Here is an 18163-nt window from a genome sequence, read left to right as displayed (position 1 = left end):
TTTCCTGAACTGTATCAAAGATCTCAAGACTTTTAAAGCAAGTCTGCAAACCCAATATCTGGATAATCCAAATCAATTCTCTGATGTCAGCAAGATTACTATGAGCAGTTCTCAATTTATGCACCAAGTAAGCAGAACGATTACACACAGCATTTACAGTAGTGGCAGTATCGGCTGAAGCCTTGGCTCATTAAACTGTCTGTTTTTTTATGAGAGGAGCTGCTGTGGCATTATTGAAGTGTCGCTTAGTGCCACCTGCTGCTTTGAGCAATGTTTCATAATTAATAATGAAAATGAATATAACCGTCTGGCATACCGGGAGAAATCCCGATGGGCTGCTGCATCGGTGGGCTGGTGGACCGTCAAAAAATCCATAAGGTCTTACCGGCCCTTTCTGTGTGCCTGGGTGCGCATGAGAGCGTGCTACATACCCCCCCAATACACCCGACTACCAAATCCCACTTTAACCCCTGCATTCCTTATGACGTTGTAATGGCAAACTTGTTACCAAGCGGTCTTCCATTTACACATCCAGAAGATATGGAGCAGCATCAGCATTAATTTGGAGTCGTGTCTCTGACCACCTGGCAAATATAAGTCCAATATTCACCTTCTCTGAGATCTGTTTTGGTCTCTACTACCTTTTGAGAAAAATATCTACCGTTGCTAAAGGCTCCACTCTGATCAGCAGCTAGTCACTAACTTTGTCTGTGTGCTGTTTGGTGCTGGGCAGGTGGTGTACAGTGGGTTCATTCATCTGTGTGGCTTTTGTAGTATGGGTTTTTGAAGGCTAAAATATGTATTTTCAGTGAGAAGAAGCAGACAGGCAATATTTTGTGCCAGAGCTCAGCATCATTAAATTCTATCACTTCCAGGGTAAGAAAATTACTAGTAGTTAAGTGTTTCTCCCAGTTGTATTGATAATTATGATGTAACAAATTAATTATAGCATTTAAATCAGGAATAAACAGTTTACAAAATAATTTCATGGACAAAATGTGCAATGAAACCTCGGTTAATGTCAGGATTTATAGACTTTAAGACTAACCCTATAAGTTAATAGACAACAACTATAGCAATGTTGTTTACAGTAATTCAGCTACAGCATTCATAAATGATGAGGTGCAGCAAGTGCCACTGAGGGCTCTGCAAATAGTCACTGCCAGGGTTTTCCCTGGGGTGGGGGTAAATTGTGAAAATACACATCATTTTGGACCATTATCAATTAAATATTTATAAAAACACAACACAGATTGTTTTTCGCAGTATTTCAGACATTAACAAGAAGAAAACCAAAACAAATCTGCTCACTGATGAAGTGAGCTTTATGCCCTACAGTAATCCTTCATATTTTTCTGAGTGATTGCACTCTGCGCCGTAAAAAATAACATTGTTAAAACAAGACTTATAGTGAAGGGATTTGAACTGCAATTTTGTCATCCTCCCATAACTGACAATGTGACAGTGTTTGGCTGCTTACCAGAACACAGCTCATTTTCTCAGTGGCCACTAGTCAGCTGACTGAGTTACTATAGTGTGTGGATTCCTCTCTCTCTCTCTCCTTCCTCTCGCATAATTATTTTTTCTGACAGTTAACATTTCTCAGACCTCAGTCTTTTTGAGCTCATCCTCTGTGACAGATGTAATTGTTCGCTGTTTGACAGATTTTCTCCCTTGTTCAAATCTGCAGTAAAGATGTCGGGAGACGCTAAGAAGTCGTTTTCACTTGTCATGAATTAATTTCCTCTGTGGCAGCAGAAGATGTCACACCAGCCTTCAGAAACTCCTGCAGGTTAAACTGGACGAACCAAACACTTTTAAGGCTGATTCTCGCTGAAAGACTCACTATATAAGGACTCAGAAACACTTTGTAGCCTAGTAACATAATAAAGGTACAAATAACCCATAATGCAACACTCTTTAAAAGACCATGGTTACACAGGTGCTCTCTCCATTCAAAAAGAGAATCTGTTGTAATGTCTGAACACTTAATTGTCTACTCCTGAAGTATAAGACTACCCCCTCTTTTTTAAACCTAAGTTTCAGAAAAGAAATATTGTCATACATTTAGGCCAATACAGTATTTTGTCTCTCCAGAGCCACAGAGGACTTTCAGCTAATTGTCCTGTTCATTTGGTGTAGGGCTGTGCAAAAATGCTTAAGTGCTGTGCCTAAAGCCTGGTTTATATTTCTGCATAGGATTGACACAGAGCCTACACCGTAGCCTACACAAGTGGCCTACGCTGTTGTGAACATTTATACTTGTGCGCTGGTGTGTCTGCGTTGCTCTGCAATTACACCACCAAAATGCCAGTTGGTGTGGGGGCTTCTACACGACTGTGTGTGTATACTTCAAACAATGGCGGATCATGTCAGAGTTGGTTGGTTGACCTTGAAGATGTCGGAGGAGATGGTGTGTATGACCATAGAGCTGAGCCACTGAGAGTAGGGGACAGGACATGCTACCAAACGAGCCAATCACGGTTGTTGTGGTCTGCATCTCTACAACATTCAGTTAAATTTCTAGGGAGGTGCACATCATGCTACGCTGTAGGCTAAGGTGTAGGGTGCCTACAGGGTCAATTCAGGGCAGAAGTAATATTTGGCCTTAAGTCTTATAATGGTAGGGAAAATCCTGCCTGGGCTTACACCCAATTAACATGCAGGCATGAACTGCTCACACAATAAGAAACACAAATTCATTATCATAACTCTAAAGTAACACTAAGTACACAGGAGAGTAAATAGCTTTTCCCACTCTCTCTTTTCGAATTATAAATGCATTCAGTCCAAACCAAAATGGGCAGAGGGAACAATGAAAGCAGTAATTATAATTCGATGATTTATGTATTTTATAACTCTAACAATTAGGTTGTTTGTATGCAGGGGCACAGTGGCATATATTCTTTGTCTGATGTCAGAGCAAAACACCTTTACAATATAAATATATAAATCACATTTTAATTTATTACCTTTCATGGGAGTAGAATTTATTAACACTATTTGATTCAGTAATACGACCCACATGGATATGACCCATTCTTGTAAGATATATCTAAGATTTCATTCAGCCATATTTTAAATTGGGTTTGAATTCAGTGAAGAGAGACATAATTAAATTTCTGGCTTATTTGGCTTGGCTGAGAGATGATAATTGTACTTATATGTATGCCATGACCATAAAAAATGGCTTTTTTTACTGCAACTGTAATGCCTTTGAAAACCAAGGCACCTTTGTTCAGTCACAATGTCTGGTGGAGGAGAATGAGGTTGGAGTCAAGGCTGAGAGGGGGTGGGGGTAGCAGATATGCGGGAATGGTGCTGGTTAAATATTAACAGTTCAACAATGGTGGCAGCACAGCCATCAAGCTCTAAAGTGACTAAATCACAATGAGGAAAAGTCATTTCAAAATATCCAGTCTACCACCAGGTATTTGTATTACAGAAAAAAAAATCCTTATCATATTTACTGATTGTGTTTCCATTTCCCTTTGGGGGAATCTATTGTAATGAGAAAAGAAAGGAAGGAAGATTGTTTCTTACCGAGTGCTTTGTCAACACAGTTGATTTTACTGGGTGGGCAGATATCTGCAGTTCCTGGAGAGAAAAACAGAAAATGAGTCTGATCAATCAGAAACAAAATGATCAGTGACCTGTGTCTGCTGCAATGAGGAACCGTGGCTGTGAACAACACTCCACAGCTTATCGTTCATCTCCAAATGAAGGCAGGCACACAGAGGATGACTTCCATCCATAGAGCCTGGACCATTTTGGACGTCTGTCCTTGATTGCACTGAGAAATGGAGCATGGCGGCTCCACCCGTGAGGCATATTTAGAAAGTCTTTAAAAACCAATCAATGAGTCACTTCCTCGCCAACAAACATATTGCTCGGGCCATTAATGCAAGGTATTCATCAGCAGCACAATTAACTGGCAGAGGTGTGTTTTGTTGTTTGTGAAATGTTCCTGGGGTTAATGTTTAGTGGAAGACTCCTTCCCAGTCACTAAGAAATGTTAATTCATACACAGTGAAATAATGTCCAATGACATGAGAAGTGAGTCTGCACACATTTAGACGCTTCTGACCAGAGTTAGACTTATTCTGTTTTTCTATATGATTTTGTGGTTATACATTTGACACCAAATGATTCCTCATTAAACATTATTGATTGATTAAAAAAGTCATTAATATTCCTTTTGTATTTTATATTTAAATATTTTGAGTGTGGAGGCAAAGGCTGCACAGTGTGTATGCTGTCTACATATCAAGAGCAAGAACAACTTAATAGTGGTTTTTTTTGGGTGGTCATCCAAATATAGAAATAGGCTGGAACACTAAAATATTAATCTTGTACCAAAGAATCCAAGAAAACACAGTTTTGCTTCTACGCCTCACAGTGCAGGAGTTATGTGCGAAAACATAAAAAGCTTTATTAATGGCCACATAGTGGTGCAACCCACCCCCAAATCTAGTCACTTCTTCCTTGGCCCAAGTTGAAAAGTAATTTTAGAAATTTGAGAGGTCATTCTTGTGATAACTGGCTAGCCAACATTCACATATGGCGCCGAAAACATAATCTACTGGATGGAGGTAATAACAACAACGTAAACAACAATATGATACTGTGACTGAAACACAAACAAACGGCGAAACTATAAAAAGACAATAAAAGTCTGAAAAACTCGAGGCAACAGACTGTAAACAATTGTGGGATTATGTAAACACATGCTGACGACAATTTGCTGGCATGTCAAGAAGACTATATACAGTTGCTGGATTATGTAAGTGACTACAATAGAGAAATGGACTGCATACATGTGTGCTGTTTCCTCAAAAGCAAATTTATACTGAATAAATCTGACCAACACAAATCTGTAACAGCCATCTAACACTGCTGCTGTGGCTACAGAGGACTGCTGGAGAAAAAAAACAGACACTGTAAATAGTGTAAGGCACAGGTCTCTTACTTTTCATTGACACAACACTGGGTTGTCACATCGAGGCTGTAAAAAGATTTTCAATTCACAAGTTGGCCCCATGCTCCCTTGGCGAGCTTTGGAACCAAGCGCTTTCTTGAACCAGTGGAATGATTTTTGGTGCATTTAATACACAACAGTAAATTTTGTTCACTATTGATAAGTGCAGTGAACTAATGCAAGCTACCAGCTACGTGACTGAAGCCGTCTTCCAAAGCCGCAACAGGCAAATGGCCTGGAAAAGCTTCCACATTTATTGTTTCTGATATAATAAATATCGTATCTGATGTAATACATCATAACAGAAGGCAAAGTAGTTCTGCTGCCCTCTACATATCTCTGCTCTGGGAACAGTCCTTACTAAGTATTAATTCTAAAGTTTCCCACTCGTCTCATTCATTTGAAATATTGTTGCAATAAAGAATATTTCTGAAAGAGGTGCAATTTCTCCAGACAGCTGATTGGTGAGACAGAGGACTTTTTATAGCTTTGGATCTGATACCCGGGCTAGCAGGGTTTGCAGTATAAGCAGTAAAAGGTTTCCATCCATTGATATAGGAGTTAATGGCCAATGAGCTCACTAGGTCACGGTAACACAATCACAATCTTGTAGTGAGGTAGGCACTGTCACCCTGTGGAGCATACAAACTGATTAGAAACCTGCCCACCTCAGAGCCTGTCAAGATCAAATGATTAGCTGTGTTTTCCCTCTACAGATCAGATCACCAATTTGCTCCGGCCAATACAGCCTGCAAATGGAAGTATGAAATGTGAGACTGATATGTAAATGTGTAACCTGAGAACCACATTATTTATATATTATAGCCTGGCAAAGAGATTTTCTTTGTCCAAACTCAATAATGCATTAGTTCGCTCACTGCAGTGCAGGGTTAAATTCATATTAAAACTTGTTTGTTCTTCAAATCAAATATCTCATACTGTCGTCTTTATTCATATAAATCCTCATATATATATTTATATATATAAATACATGAATTGAGCTGTGCTAAATAGAGCTACAAATGTAGGGTGCACCGGGTAAATATGGAATAGAAATGATTCATGCATACATTGTAGGTTTGCTGCCTTAACTTCAAATGCTACCGCTCCAAGCATGCCGACCTGTTAGACACGTCAGTCAAACAGATGCATCTAGTGATTCAACTCTTTGACTTCATGTACTCTGGCCATGATGACGCACACACTGAGTAAGCCCAAACGTCTTGCTTTATGTTTGTCGGACTCACCTCTAACAGCATGTCCACAAGCTGAACGGAGAAACCGAGTTAATGATGGAATTACAGTGACAAGTGTCCTCATAGAAAGATTATCTACCTGACACACATAAATTTGTGTCATGTCTTCCAAGTCCTCTATTTTTCTCTGCTTGATTGTTGGCATTCTATAGCGCACATAATATCACACGTCCATGCCGCTGCTCACTCACCGTAACTCAACTATATATTTATCTCTGATATAATTGGGGTTTGTCAGTCTGTATTTAAGTGAGATTGTGATCCACTCCACGCATGCAGTTAGATTTTTTTGATGTCAGATACTATCAGTAATTGCTTACGCTAAACTCTTTCTTTTTTTCATTCTCTCAAAGATGAAATTGAAACCTGATTCATGAAACTTCAACGGATTACGATTTGTTTTATGCCACATGAAAATCAGGTTAAATAAAGACTAACTTTAAATTAGATGTGTGTTCCAGGTAATCTATTATCATGTAAGGATGCAACAGTCCTCAGTGATGTTTGCAAACCATCAACCAGTAGAAGCTAAACATGAAAACAAACAGACCAATAATATCAATCAATGATAAAAAAAATTAAATAAGGCCAGAGGAGCACAACAGAGCAATTCCAAAACAGTTGAGATCGACTAGCCACAGGATCCAAAACTGATTGAGGCTTTAACCGGACGTGTTACTGGCCAGAGAACTGGCAGCACTGCCGAGCATCCCACTCCAGATATCAAGCATCAAGGTCAGGCATGTGGCAGCCCAGATTATACCTGTGCTGGAATTTTACAAGTGGGCCAAAAATTATCGCTTGTTTTGCTCAGTGGGTCAGCTAATATGATGCAAATACTGGCCTGGCTGACTGCTTTGTCAATTACGCTTGACCAAAACAGTGGGAAATACCGTACTTGAAAATACTAGTACAGTACTACTTGTTACTGTGAATATCCTATTTCATAACCTTGAAGTTGCCACAAAACATGAAAAGGATCTGTGTTCATCAGTTTTTAAGTTCCTACCTCATAGACATTTAGTTACTGTGCTTCACTGTTCCTCTGTTTTAACTACCTGATGTTATAGTAACTTGACATGAATTTCTAACTTGAGCGCAGTTGTGATTCATGCGCACAAATTAAATTTTTTTGGGGGGGGCTCTATGTAAATATAAGGTAGGGGCTGATCTTACCAGGCATATGCACCATCCTGCAGTTGCAAACTCGCAGGACCTCGTTGGTCTCGCAGAGCAGGCGACACGCACTGATGCTGTACGTGTCGTATCCAGGGAACTTCTCTTTACTGGTGGAGCGGCAGTTCCCCCAGGGCTGGGGCAGGTAGGTCAGCTAAGCACACAGAGATTTATTAGACCCCAGTCTCCACCACCAGGGGCCAGCAGTTTCAGGGAGAACAGTATCTGGTGGAGGGGGAGGGGAAGCAGGGCTGGTGTACTGTGATGAAGAACACCTACCCTCTGCTCCTGACATGAAACAAAGGTCTGGAAGCCCGGAGAGACACCGAAGCCCAGCTGGTGGATGTAGGGAGGCTCGTCTTGACTGTGGATCTGAACTCGGATGCCGGCCTCCAGGGACGTCTCATCTTCAAGGATGAAACAGAACACGAGCACAGAGAGTTGCAAAGGGAAGGTACAAGGAAATTTCAGATTGCTGCCTCACCTGACAACTTGGACTCAGTTTGACACTAACTGCATACCATATTCCAGTCATGATTAAAAAATGAGACAGTAGGGATTAATATTATGTGACAACAACAATGCAACCACAAATCTGAAGTGGTATATTATGTTCAGAATTTCATTTTACAAATCACATTTTTCAAGTTGCAGGAATGCAATCAAAAACTGCATTATTTACAGTACGTGACCCAGCGAAATGGATGCAGGTTATTTTTTATTTAAACCCCAGCAGAGGTATCTCATGCTGTAGAATAAGATAGGATTACAATGGACAAATAGTTTTGAGGCTTACTTGTCTCTCTCCAGATCGGCAGATACTCATCTTGCTGTATATCCAGCATGATCTCCAGCCCATTTCCCATTCCACCCTGCTTGGTTTTCCTGGATGTGGTCTTGTTGCCATTAAAAGTGTAGCATTTCCCATATCTGGTGTAAACCTGGAAGAGAATAGATTCATATCATGAACATCACCATAAACATGACAAAGTCCACATGCTGCATGTGACAAGCTTGTACTAGCCGTGCATTGAATTGACGGCAGAGATATGGAACAAAACATAAATAAAGAAGAAGAGTCTCTGCAAGTTGCTGAAAATTACCCACAAACCTCTGGATGCAGTCTGCTAGCTCAGTCCCGCATGGACTTTGATAAGCTGTATTTGAATGAATTCCCAGCGTCCACCGAACAAACTCGGTACAATGCTGCTCAATGGTAGTACCATCCCACTGAAATATCAAATGGCATAGGAGATTCTTTAATCTTCTTTGAAAAGAAAACAAAAGACTAGAGAGGCTCCTTTAAATGAGCTATCACATCACCACCTATCAGAGGAGCTGTCTCTGTGGGGGACACATCATCCCTTTGTTTATGTCTCTCCTCTAAACTGCTGCACTACAGAAAATATCCATTTATCTGTTCTCTCCTCTGAGTTTTATAGGCACAATCTGGGATCCAACTGGAGTCCCACAACCAGACTAAACGCAGGATGGGAACTTGCCAGAACTCCCAAATTAACTGAAAAGTCTTCTTATACACAGACTAATGGAAAAAAAACCTCATTCTGATTTGTTAATGTTTCTAATCCTGATTAAGGTTTGATTCCATCACTAGTATGTTGTGAAAAACACACAAACCGCCTATTTTAAACCATTTCATAGAGTGCTAGCTAAACCCCTCCACTGGTGACCGCAGTGAGGGTCCAGTCATAGCTTAGCAACTGTAACCAGGCATGGCAGGTGCAGTCGGGGTCTGGCAAGACTGCTACTCTGCATTTATAGAGAGTTGCGGGTAGTGTATTCTTTTTTTTTTAGCCTTTCCAAAAAGAAAAACAACAAGAGCTACAGTGTAAGGAACGGATTAAATTGACCTTCTTAACGAAAGTTGCAGTCAGACGCATTTCAAGCTGACTAGCTTAGTACCTACAGTGACTGTTACTGTAATGCTACTGCCAAGGACTATAGTGTATCATTACTTAACCACATTAGTTTGTGGGGTTACAGATAAAGAATTAAGGCTACGTTAGCAGCTCTGCTCTGCTTTTCATTGGATTTAGGGAAGTTTACACAACAGCCCAAGGTACAAGGGTTAGTTTTGTCTTTGCCAAACTGCATCACAGTTGTGAGCCCTGCTGCACATTCTGATCCCTTGAACAACCGTAGTGTGAAAAAAAGAAGTAACCTATTGGATTCAGTTTTCCAAACATCAAATAAAAGGGGACAGTGATGAAGGTACTAAAGCCGAGGGAATCACATGGCAGGAGAGGTCAACAGACAAGGCGCTGGAAAAATAACGGTGAAATGACAATTGAGCTGAATTGACTGCAGACATTAAAGCGACACAGTGACGGTCGCAGCATTCGCCAAAACATTGAAGTCTGTGTTCTGACTTTGATACCAGCTTGATCCACCTAATGAGCACTGTGATGTCTAAATAAGGGACACTGGTGTAACAACACAAGCTCTCATTTACAGACCACAGGGTGTATTCACATCTGAGATTGTTGAACAACAAATCAAAGCCACGGTTGTGGGGTTTAGTCAAGTAATTCCCTGGAACAGTGGGCAATTTTGCAATGTCCACAACAGTGATTAGAGCAAGAAATGAGCACTGTTTACAAAAGCTGCTGTTTAGACAGACAGCTGTATTTTATGGAATAATAGACCTTGGGGCCTTTGATCTGGGAGTGTGTGCATGCATGTTTATACTGAGTGTGTGTCTACGTATGTGTTTTTGAATGCATCACAAATGGTAACCTTCAAAGTGAGTCTTACTTGAGGATTCAGAGAAATGGCTGACACAATTACAGATCTCAGCTCAAGCTCTGATATGGTACAAAGGGGTCTTCATGGTTACTTCTGATCGCCACTTTGCCTTTTTTTTTTTTTTTAAATTGCAGCATCTTTCCAGTGATTGTGATTAGAAAATGGGAGGTGGCAGAGGTGGGGGCGGGGGAGAGAGGAGAGGGGGATACAAGTATTCAAGTGTGACTTTTGACTGACATGTGCTATTAGGTTGAAATAGTTTAATCTCTATTTGGCTGGTGTGGAGCAGTTGAGAAGGTAAGCTGCACTTATCATTGATCCTCCCTTCCCCGTTCATTGACACACTTAAGCTCGGCAGGCAGACTTTATCTGATGAAGCAGGCAACAGAGGCGGAAGAGGATTTCACTTTAGAAATGCTCAGAACACCCAGACCAAGAGCACGGGTTCCGCTCCAAAACTTGGGCTCTGGAGGACGTTGGTGTGTTCACAAATAATGTCCCCAGACAAAGGGACATTTTCCCATCATCTCACCCAGGAAAACGTTGTTGGCAGAGCTTCCACTGTTTTTTTTAAGCTTCTGCCCCGGCCCCCCCCAAAAAAACCGAAAACAACACACACACACACACACACACACACACACACACACACACACACACACACACACACACACACACACACACACACACCTCACTTTCTGCATCTTCAATATGACCAATGGAGCATTTTTCTCTTGTTACATCGTGCACCAAATTTAGCGAAGGAACTGACTTGGGCAATTCACAAGTGGGGACTTGGCACTGCTGTTGACAAGCTGAAACAGAGCAGCAGCATGGCAGTTACAAACCAAATGAAAAGAGGTATTGTACTCCTCCCAAGTGTCTCAAGCTGTATACAAGAGCTAATTATTATGGCACTTAATGCAGCATTGTTCACTTTGTTGTCATATGGAGCTCTGCAACGATACCATTCTGTGTGACAGACTTTTAGTTGGTATTGGAAATGACATCCAAACATATTCTCCAGTTCTGCATTATTCTGTCAATTAGATCTGTGCACAAACACTTTCACAAAGCTGAAACCCTCTAATTTATTACACTTAATATTTACTTAATATTATACATAGAATATCAGAACATAATATTATACAGTATGTTCTGATATTATGCTGTTCTTTTATGTGCAAATTGTATTTATTACATATTATTATTGTTTTTCTCTTTATTGTAAGTTTACTACTCAAGGCTGAATTTCCAACCTGGCAAAGAAACTGCTGCGGGGCCCCAAAACCTCAGGGGCTCCAAATGCGCTGGGTACACTATGTAGCAATTATCTTGATTAAATGTTAATTTGTTTGGTAATAATGTATGCACCAATAGAACACAATGCAAACTGAAAACAAGCAGGTCCTTAAACCAGCTATAATCCCTATCTTTATATCAACAATGGATCACATGACTACTCTTGTGTGATAGGAGTCACTTAGTCACAGTTGCAGTTGCCCTGAAACCAAAGCAATCGTTTAATTATTTACAACTGTGCCTTTTGTACTATGACATGTCAAAGTGTTTTTTATGAAAAAAGCGTATTATTTTGCTTTTATGGCCCGCAACCATACCATTTTGTTCAAGCTCACGGATCTCACAGCATTGTTCTTGGCCTCAGCAAGCAGCTGTTACCAGTGAAAAAACCCTCCAAAATACCCAGTGCATGATACTGGATACAGTTGGTGACTAGCTGTTGAACACAGAGGAACAAATGTCCAGAAAATCTGTTCATGCCAGTTTGAGGTAAGTCTAGCATTTCTACCTCCTCTGCATCCCTTGTCTTTTAGAGGTGCCCCGTGTCAAAATGTAGTTCTAACACCTTGATTATTGATGATTATTGATGCAGCTGAGAGAAGGACAATATTTCAGAATAAGAGTAATGGTTGGTTTCTGGGTCTCTTGGGAAAATATAATGAAGCTTCCATGTGCAGTCTGCTGTATGCAGTGTATGTGTATGTACATACACTGCACCGTAACGCAAAGATGGAGGAAAGAATGGGACTCACTATTTTAGCCTGCTGCCCCTGTCCTTGTTAATACGGCACCGCTACTGCTACTTCTGTCTACTTTGTGTACTGTATATAACATCTATTGGATGTCTATCCGTCCTGGAGGAGGGATGCTGGTTTTCTTCTAAAGGTTTTTATACCAAAAGGTTTTTTTTTGTGGAATTTTTCCTTATTCACATCAAGGGTCAAAGGATAGAGGGTGTCCTATGTTCAAACTGTAAAGCCCTCAAAGACAAATCCGTGATTTCGAGCTACATAAATAAAGCTTGCTCAACTTGACTAGACTTTACAGTGAAAGTATAAATGCATTAAGATGAGGCCCTCATCTACATGGAAAGACGGTTGACTTCATGTAATGTGCATACACTGTCTCTCACCAATTATAACATAACCGTGTTAAATGTCAATTCATTCAAGTATTTTTCTCTTCCAAAGTGCATTGCTTCATTCTCTGTCTCTCCATGCTAAATGCATTAACAGACCCAAATCTTACCATGTAATTCATAAACCCTGCTGGGGTAAACCCTTAAACACCCTCTTTATGGCTAAGATCTGACAGTCACAAGGCACTTTTCTCTTTAAATAACCTGCAGGAATCACTTCAGTGCTTCTCCTGGCGGAATCCATTTCCAGACAGGCTGCGTGTCATCGAGTAGCTTTCCGAGTATGAGAAAGGAGGATTTGAATTCATTTATGGAAGGTGTTAGAATATGCCAGAGCACTGATTGGCAGTTGAAAACCATTAAGGATGGCTCATGCAGGTTTAAGGTTGAGACAGAGCGTTCCTTGATTTAATGGCTTCATTACAAACTCCCAGCAGAAAGACTCGGATCCCACTGCAACGTAAACTGAATATTTACATGGTATTTCTGAATGTTTTCTCAGGACCAACAGTATATACCACAGGGCTGCCAGTCAGAGTACTGCACTGCAAAAATCTCTCTTTCCCCCAGTTATTTAGTCTATTATCAAATTATTAAAACTAGACAAAGATAGAGAATATAGTTATTCATCAACCATTTATTTCGTTTCAATAATTTTCCAGAATCCAAGGTCTTCTTAATTCTAGTGCATTGATTATTCTGTCTTGTTTCAAGACCGTCCCTCTTTCTTCATTCTTGTATAAGGGACAATTCTGTGAGAACATGGAATTGTCTTATCTCATTGGTAGATATGATTTCTTGTTTTAAGAAAAACGTAGTATGAGATGAAATAACTAGTTATGACACATACACAGGGTAGAAAAATGGCCATAATAATGTTAATAATGTTACTCCAACACAAGCCGTGAGCATGAGTGAACAGTATGACAGAAAACACTCCTAGGTCTCCTGCCATAAAGACACATTCACACTGCAGTCTCATTTCACATTTGACTTCCCTCCCACAGATGTGCTGATGTTTTCAAATGGTCAAACAGCAAATAGCAACATGGAGCCTCATTTTGTTTAATCTTAATCTGTACTATATGGATAGGTGATGCAGTTTGTATTTTGATGCTGAAATTCCCATGTTAAACAACCAAACAAATAAATAAATCAGCGTTACCATGACAATACATAAATCTTACATAATGCATCTGAGACAGTGTCATCATTTTTGCCCAACCTGCAGTGGAGGACAAGCCACCGACATAACAAAAGAAAACCAGATAGCTGTCTTGAAAAGCACTAACGGAGACACCTCAGTTCAGTCAAAACAGTTGCTGCCAACAGGCATTACAAGGTACACACAAAAAGGATGCGATGTCTTCATCTTAGGGTTCCTTCTGAACAGAGAGGAACAAAAAATGTGAGAAATGAGCCTAAAAAAAGAAAAACTAAATTTACAGAGTGAACCTAGCCTTTAAGTGCAGGCACAAGGTCAGTAACACATTTTACTGCATACAATAAGCTTCACGAAGATAGGATGTGTTACAGGGCTATTTCATTGCATTAGACATGTGGTACCTCCCTGTATTTTCTTTACTTATCTGAAACACACTCACAAAAATGACTTTTAAAATCATCCCTCTACTGGGACAAAACCGTCAGGAATCTTCAGAAGTCATCAACAAGGCTAAAAGCAAGGCTGCAGAGATTCTAAGCATTGTTTAGCTCAAGATTAGGAAAGAAAAATGATATTGATGTGTTAACTCAGCGAACATGTCTGAAAAACTGACACAAAGTGATAAGAAGTCGTTGCTAAATCTTTCATCTTCTCATGCATCACAGTTAAGCTGGATAATACATAAATAATCCTTAATCAAATGTCAGGCAGATTACTTTTATTGTTGGTCAATGTTTGAAATCTCTACATACATAAAGTGGGGAGTACATACAAATCTGGCAAACATCATAACCTCCCTGACCCCCCTTCAGATATAAAGAGGGAATAACAGTCTGAATAAAGAGAGGAGAAACTCAGACATGTAGACTGGAATGTGAAGCACACAAGTTTTGCACCATTAACCACCATCTCAATGTCGGGTCCCTGAACACGGCACTGGGGACGCAGCTATGGATTGCCATTCAACACATTACAGTGATTGTGTATCAATTTTGAACCTTCATTACACAACTGAGAGCCAAGATCTCATTGTTAGTTTAATACAGTCATTCAAGTGAGGTAAATACTGTGTAATCAGTGAGGTGGTACCATGGTTTGTCTTACTCCTCTGATGTTGGGTAGAGTAACATGTTTAATAAATAAGGGTGATTTCCTCAAACTGTCATAACACATGTAAATGAATGCTGGATATAATGTATGTTCCTAGCAAACCTTCTGATTAATAAGAAGAAAATATAACCTTTTTTGATTCTGTTCGCATGACTAAAGTCTGAGGTAGGTTTACACTACAAGGTGAGGAACTAACTTGAACATTTTAAGTAGTATGCCTTTATGTTTTGTTTTCCCATTTGACTAAATACCATACGTTAAAATGATGAGCTTGGATGTAAACCTGCAAGGCTTGTTTCAGTCATTAGTGTAGGAGTTCTGACTCATCTTTTCTCTCCTCTTTCTGCCCTCTTTATGGTTTCCTCCAACAGAGTATCAAAAATAAGTGGAGCACCAAAGTCAGAACAGTGCACTCAGCAAATCTCTCTCTTCAAATGTTAGTATTCCCATTTTTTTTCTGTCCCTTTTTCCCCACATATCCAAGCATACTCAGCTAATGGAGCTGTGAGAGATGCTCTCGAAAAATAGGTTGAAAATGGACAGGCTCTCCAGCACAATACAGCACACAAATAAAATAGTCCACTACATTCAGCACTCTCAGAGATGTGAAAGCATCCTTCGAGTGTGCACTAACATCACAGCCATGGGCCCATAAAGGTGCTGTTTTATAAATGTGATTGGAAACTACAGTCATAATGGGGATAATTCTTTTGGATCGCCACGGGGAGACAGGTCCTTAATCAACTTTTATATGTAATCGAGATGAATAACTTCCAGCAGGTAGAGCTTGTGCCTAGGTCCAACAAAAATGGAAAGAAATTCTTGACCTTAAAAGTCAAACAGACATAACCTATTAATTGTTATCGACGGGGGAAATCCCTTTCTCTATGTTAAAATAAGCCAACCTGGTTGGTTGAGTCATTCATTATCCTCCTCATCAAACCCTTAGAGTGCCTATGGTTATTTTTTGGCCCATGTTGGTTTAGGAAGAATTTCAAGCTATTTATTTCACTACAGAACTTGGGTTCATGGCCCAGAAGAGGAGAGTACAGTACAGTCATGCTGAATGTAAGGTATAATGCTGCTCTCAAGATACCAAAGGAGCATATTGCCTGCTATGTATGAGCAAAGTGTACTTTACTTTTCTGCTTCACCTCGTTCTGCCCACAGTTCTGATCAGTCATTCTATATGAAAGACACTGGTATAGCCCAGGAGAAATCTGCCCTGGGCACTGCTCCAACAAACAGTCCCAACTTAGGCATTTGTCTTACTGTCAACTTTGTTTTTATGCAGTCATTTAAATATTCAGGTTTAATTAAGGTACCTCTGTCATTAACACTAGATTTCATTTCCTAAACTCTCAATCTCATACCACTCTCTGCTGCTCTCAGACTCTGGCACCCACCCCAAAACACAAACACTCCCACCCAACTGTCAATGAAGAAACGCCACCACAGATCCCTGGCCAACCTCTTATTTAGTATTCATCATAACCAAGACACCTGCTTTGTTGTTTTTCTTTCCCAGGGAACTCTGGGGAAATGATATCTGTTGGATTGAAGCTACATGTTAGGGTTGATGAAACTTCCAGAGAGGAAAAGCAGGATCTACTATCTCTTGACATGAATCATCAATATAAAATATGGTGTCCCTTCAGGGACATGAGAGAGATACAGATGCAAATAAATATCAGGCTGCTAGCTCTTGTCATTTTATGACAATTTATTCATAACTGAGCACTTGTACCTACATATACAATTGCTTGCAGTTCAAATGATCTTGGAAAATGTGGCTGGTGCACGAGATAATAATATATAAAGGTTTTTTTTCCTCCTCTTATTCCCCATTGTAACATGTCAATTGTCCTGGGACTCCTAATGACATGCAACACTTTGCTTTATTCACAAGATGGTGCAATAAGTGCACTAACTTACCAACTTACTGACTCGCTTATCCAAACCTTCACCTTCTGGAGAGTGCAACAGTGAAACAATATTTGCCTCTCAACCGTGTAACATTTATTAGCATGGGGATTCCTGTTTTTAATGCTACATAAATCATCCAAGTAAACAAGTCTGATTAGTGTCTTTGCTCATGCGAAAGAGCTTGTTTTGAGTCAAAAACAGATCTCACAGTCCATTAGACTAAGCTGGATCTAAAGCCAGAGCCCAAAGAAGTCTTGCATACACAGAGGTTTAAGCTGCCCACCTAAACACACCAAGTTTAATTTGGCCTCTAATCACAATCCTCTCAAATGATTTAGTTAGAAAAGGAGATAATGCAGCAATGCAACAAAAGACTGGCAGATCGAACAAGAATTGAAAACCCCAGACAACTGATCCTGTCCTTGACTGACTCTGATCAAAGTCACAGTAAGAAACATTTTACAGGACAAAATGACCATATTTCTGCAGAGTGTATCTGCAGGGGACTGATAGAGTGGATGATTCATTTCAGTGAATTAATGATTACATTTGAGGTGGTGACATTTCTGCCATTATAAACTCACTTTCTGGAGCTTATGCTATTCTGAAACAAAAACTCCACTAGCCCATTCGACCACCCACCCGCATACACACATATGTACATAACACACACATCCTTGCATTGTCGTACAAATGAGCGACCGGTTACACATTTCAGTTATGAAGACTAAACACCCATTCAAACAAAGCACTAATATTACCCTGCAGTATACCTATTGCAGTATTTATGACTTCTCCACTCGAAATTTCTCTCTCTTTGGTTAGTTTACTTGTCTGCCGCTCTCTCTCTGTGCCTGAGGCTCATCTGTCACTATGGTTGCAACGCCTACTGTTTGCCAATGGAGGTCGATAAAGATTATAGATGATTTGATGCCCCCTTAATACCAGGTTGTTAAGAGTGAGAGCAGAGGACCTCAGTAATCCCTGTCTGCACATCAAAGACAGGCCAGATATCGGGCCTGCTATTAGCCTAGTGGCTGAATGCCACCTGCCCAGATGTTTGGCATGTGGACTCCAGTTCTGCCAACTGGGGATCATGAGACCACAGGATGCATTCCAGGAAGCATCTGAAGCTCCCAAACTTCAAGGACAAGCCTACGGTCAATTTCTTTATTTTTTTAATGTTCCACATTTTCTACAATAATCTGTCAATTCCTTTATATTTGCCACATATGTATGCTGTTCAAGGTCCATTGAAAGGTTTTATAAAACAGTTTTCAAAAAATTTCATACCTTGCTAGAAAGGTTATTGCACCCGCATTAGAAACCTTTAGTAGTTGACGACATAG

The 18163-nt window shown here is 40.1% G+C and overlaps 1 protein-coding gene across 1 annotated transcript in view; it reads right to left on the bottom strand.

The window, feature by feature from the left end:
• Nucleotides 1–18163, bottom strand: part of asic4a (acid-sensing (proton-gated) ion channel family member 4a) — an 81311-nt gene that overhangs the window by 9002 nt on the left and 54146 nt on the right. Inside the window, exons 2-4 of the mRNA XM_040148696.1 lie at nt 8207–8351; nt 7690–7817; nt 7411–7564 (exon numbers count right to left, since the gene is read on the bottom strand). Coding sequence (XP_040004630.1) covers nt 7411–7564; nt 7690–7817; nt 8207–8351 — 427 coding nt within the window. The remainder of the gene's footprint in view (nt 1–7410; nt 7565–7689; nt 7818–8206; nt 8352–18163) is intronic.

Source organism: Xiphias gladius, chromosome 16 (genome assembly GCF_016859285.1).
Source record: "Xiphias gladius isolate SHS-SW01 ecotype Sanya breed wild chromosome 16, ASM1685928v1, whole genome shotgun sequence".
Lineage (NCBI taxonomy): Eukaryota > Metazoa > Chordata > Actinopteri > Istiophoriformes > Xiphiidae > Xiphias > Xiphias gladius.
Note: the sequence above shows the minus strand (reverse complement) of the source record. Positions and strands in the feature narration are given on the sequence as shown.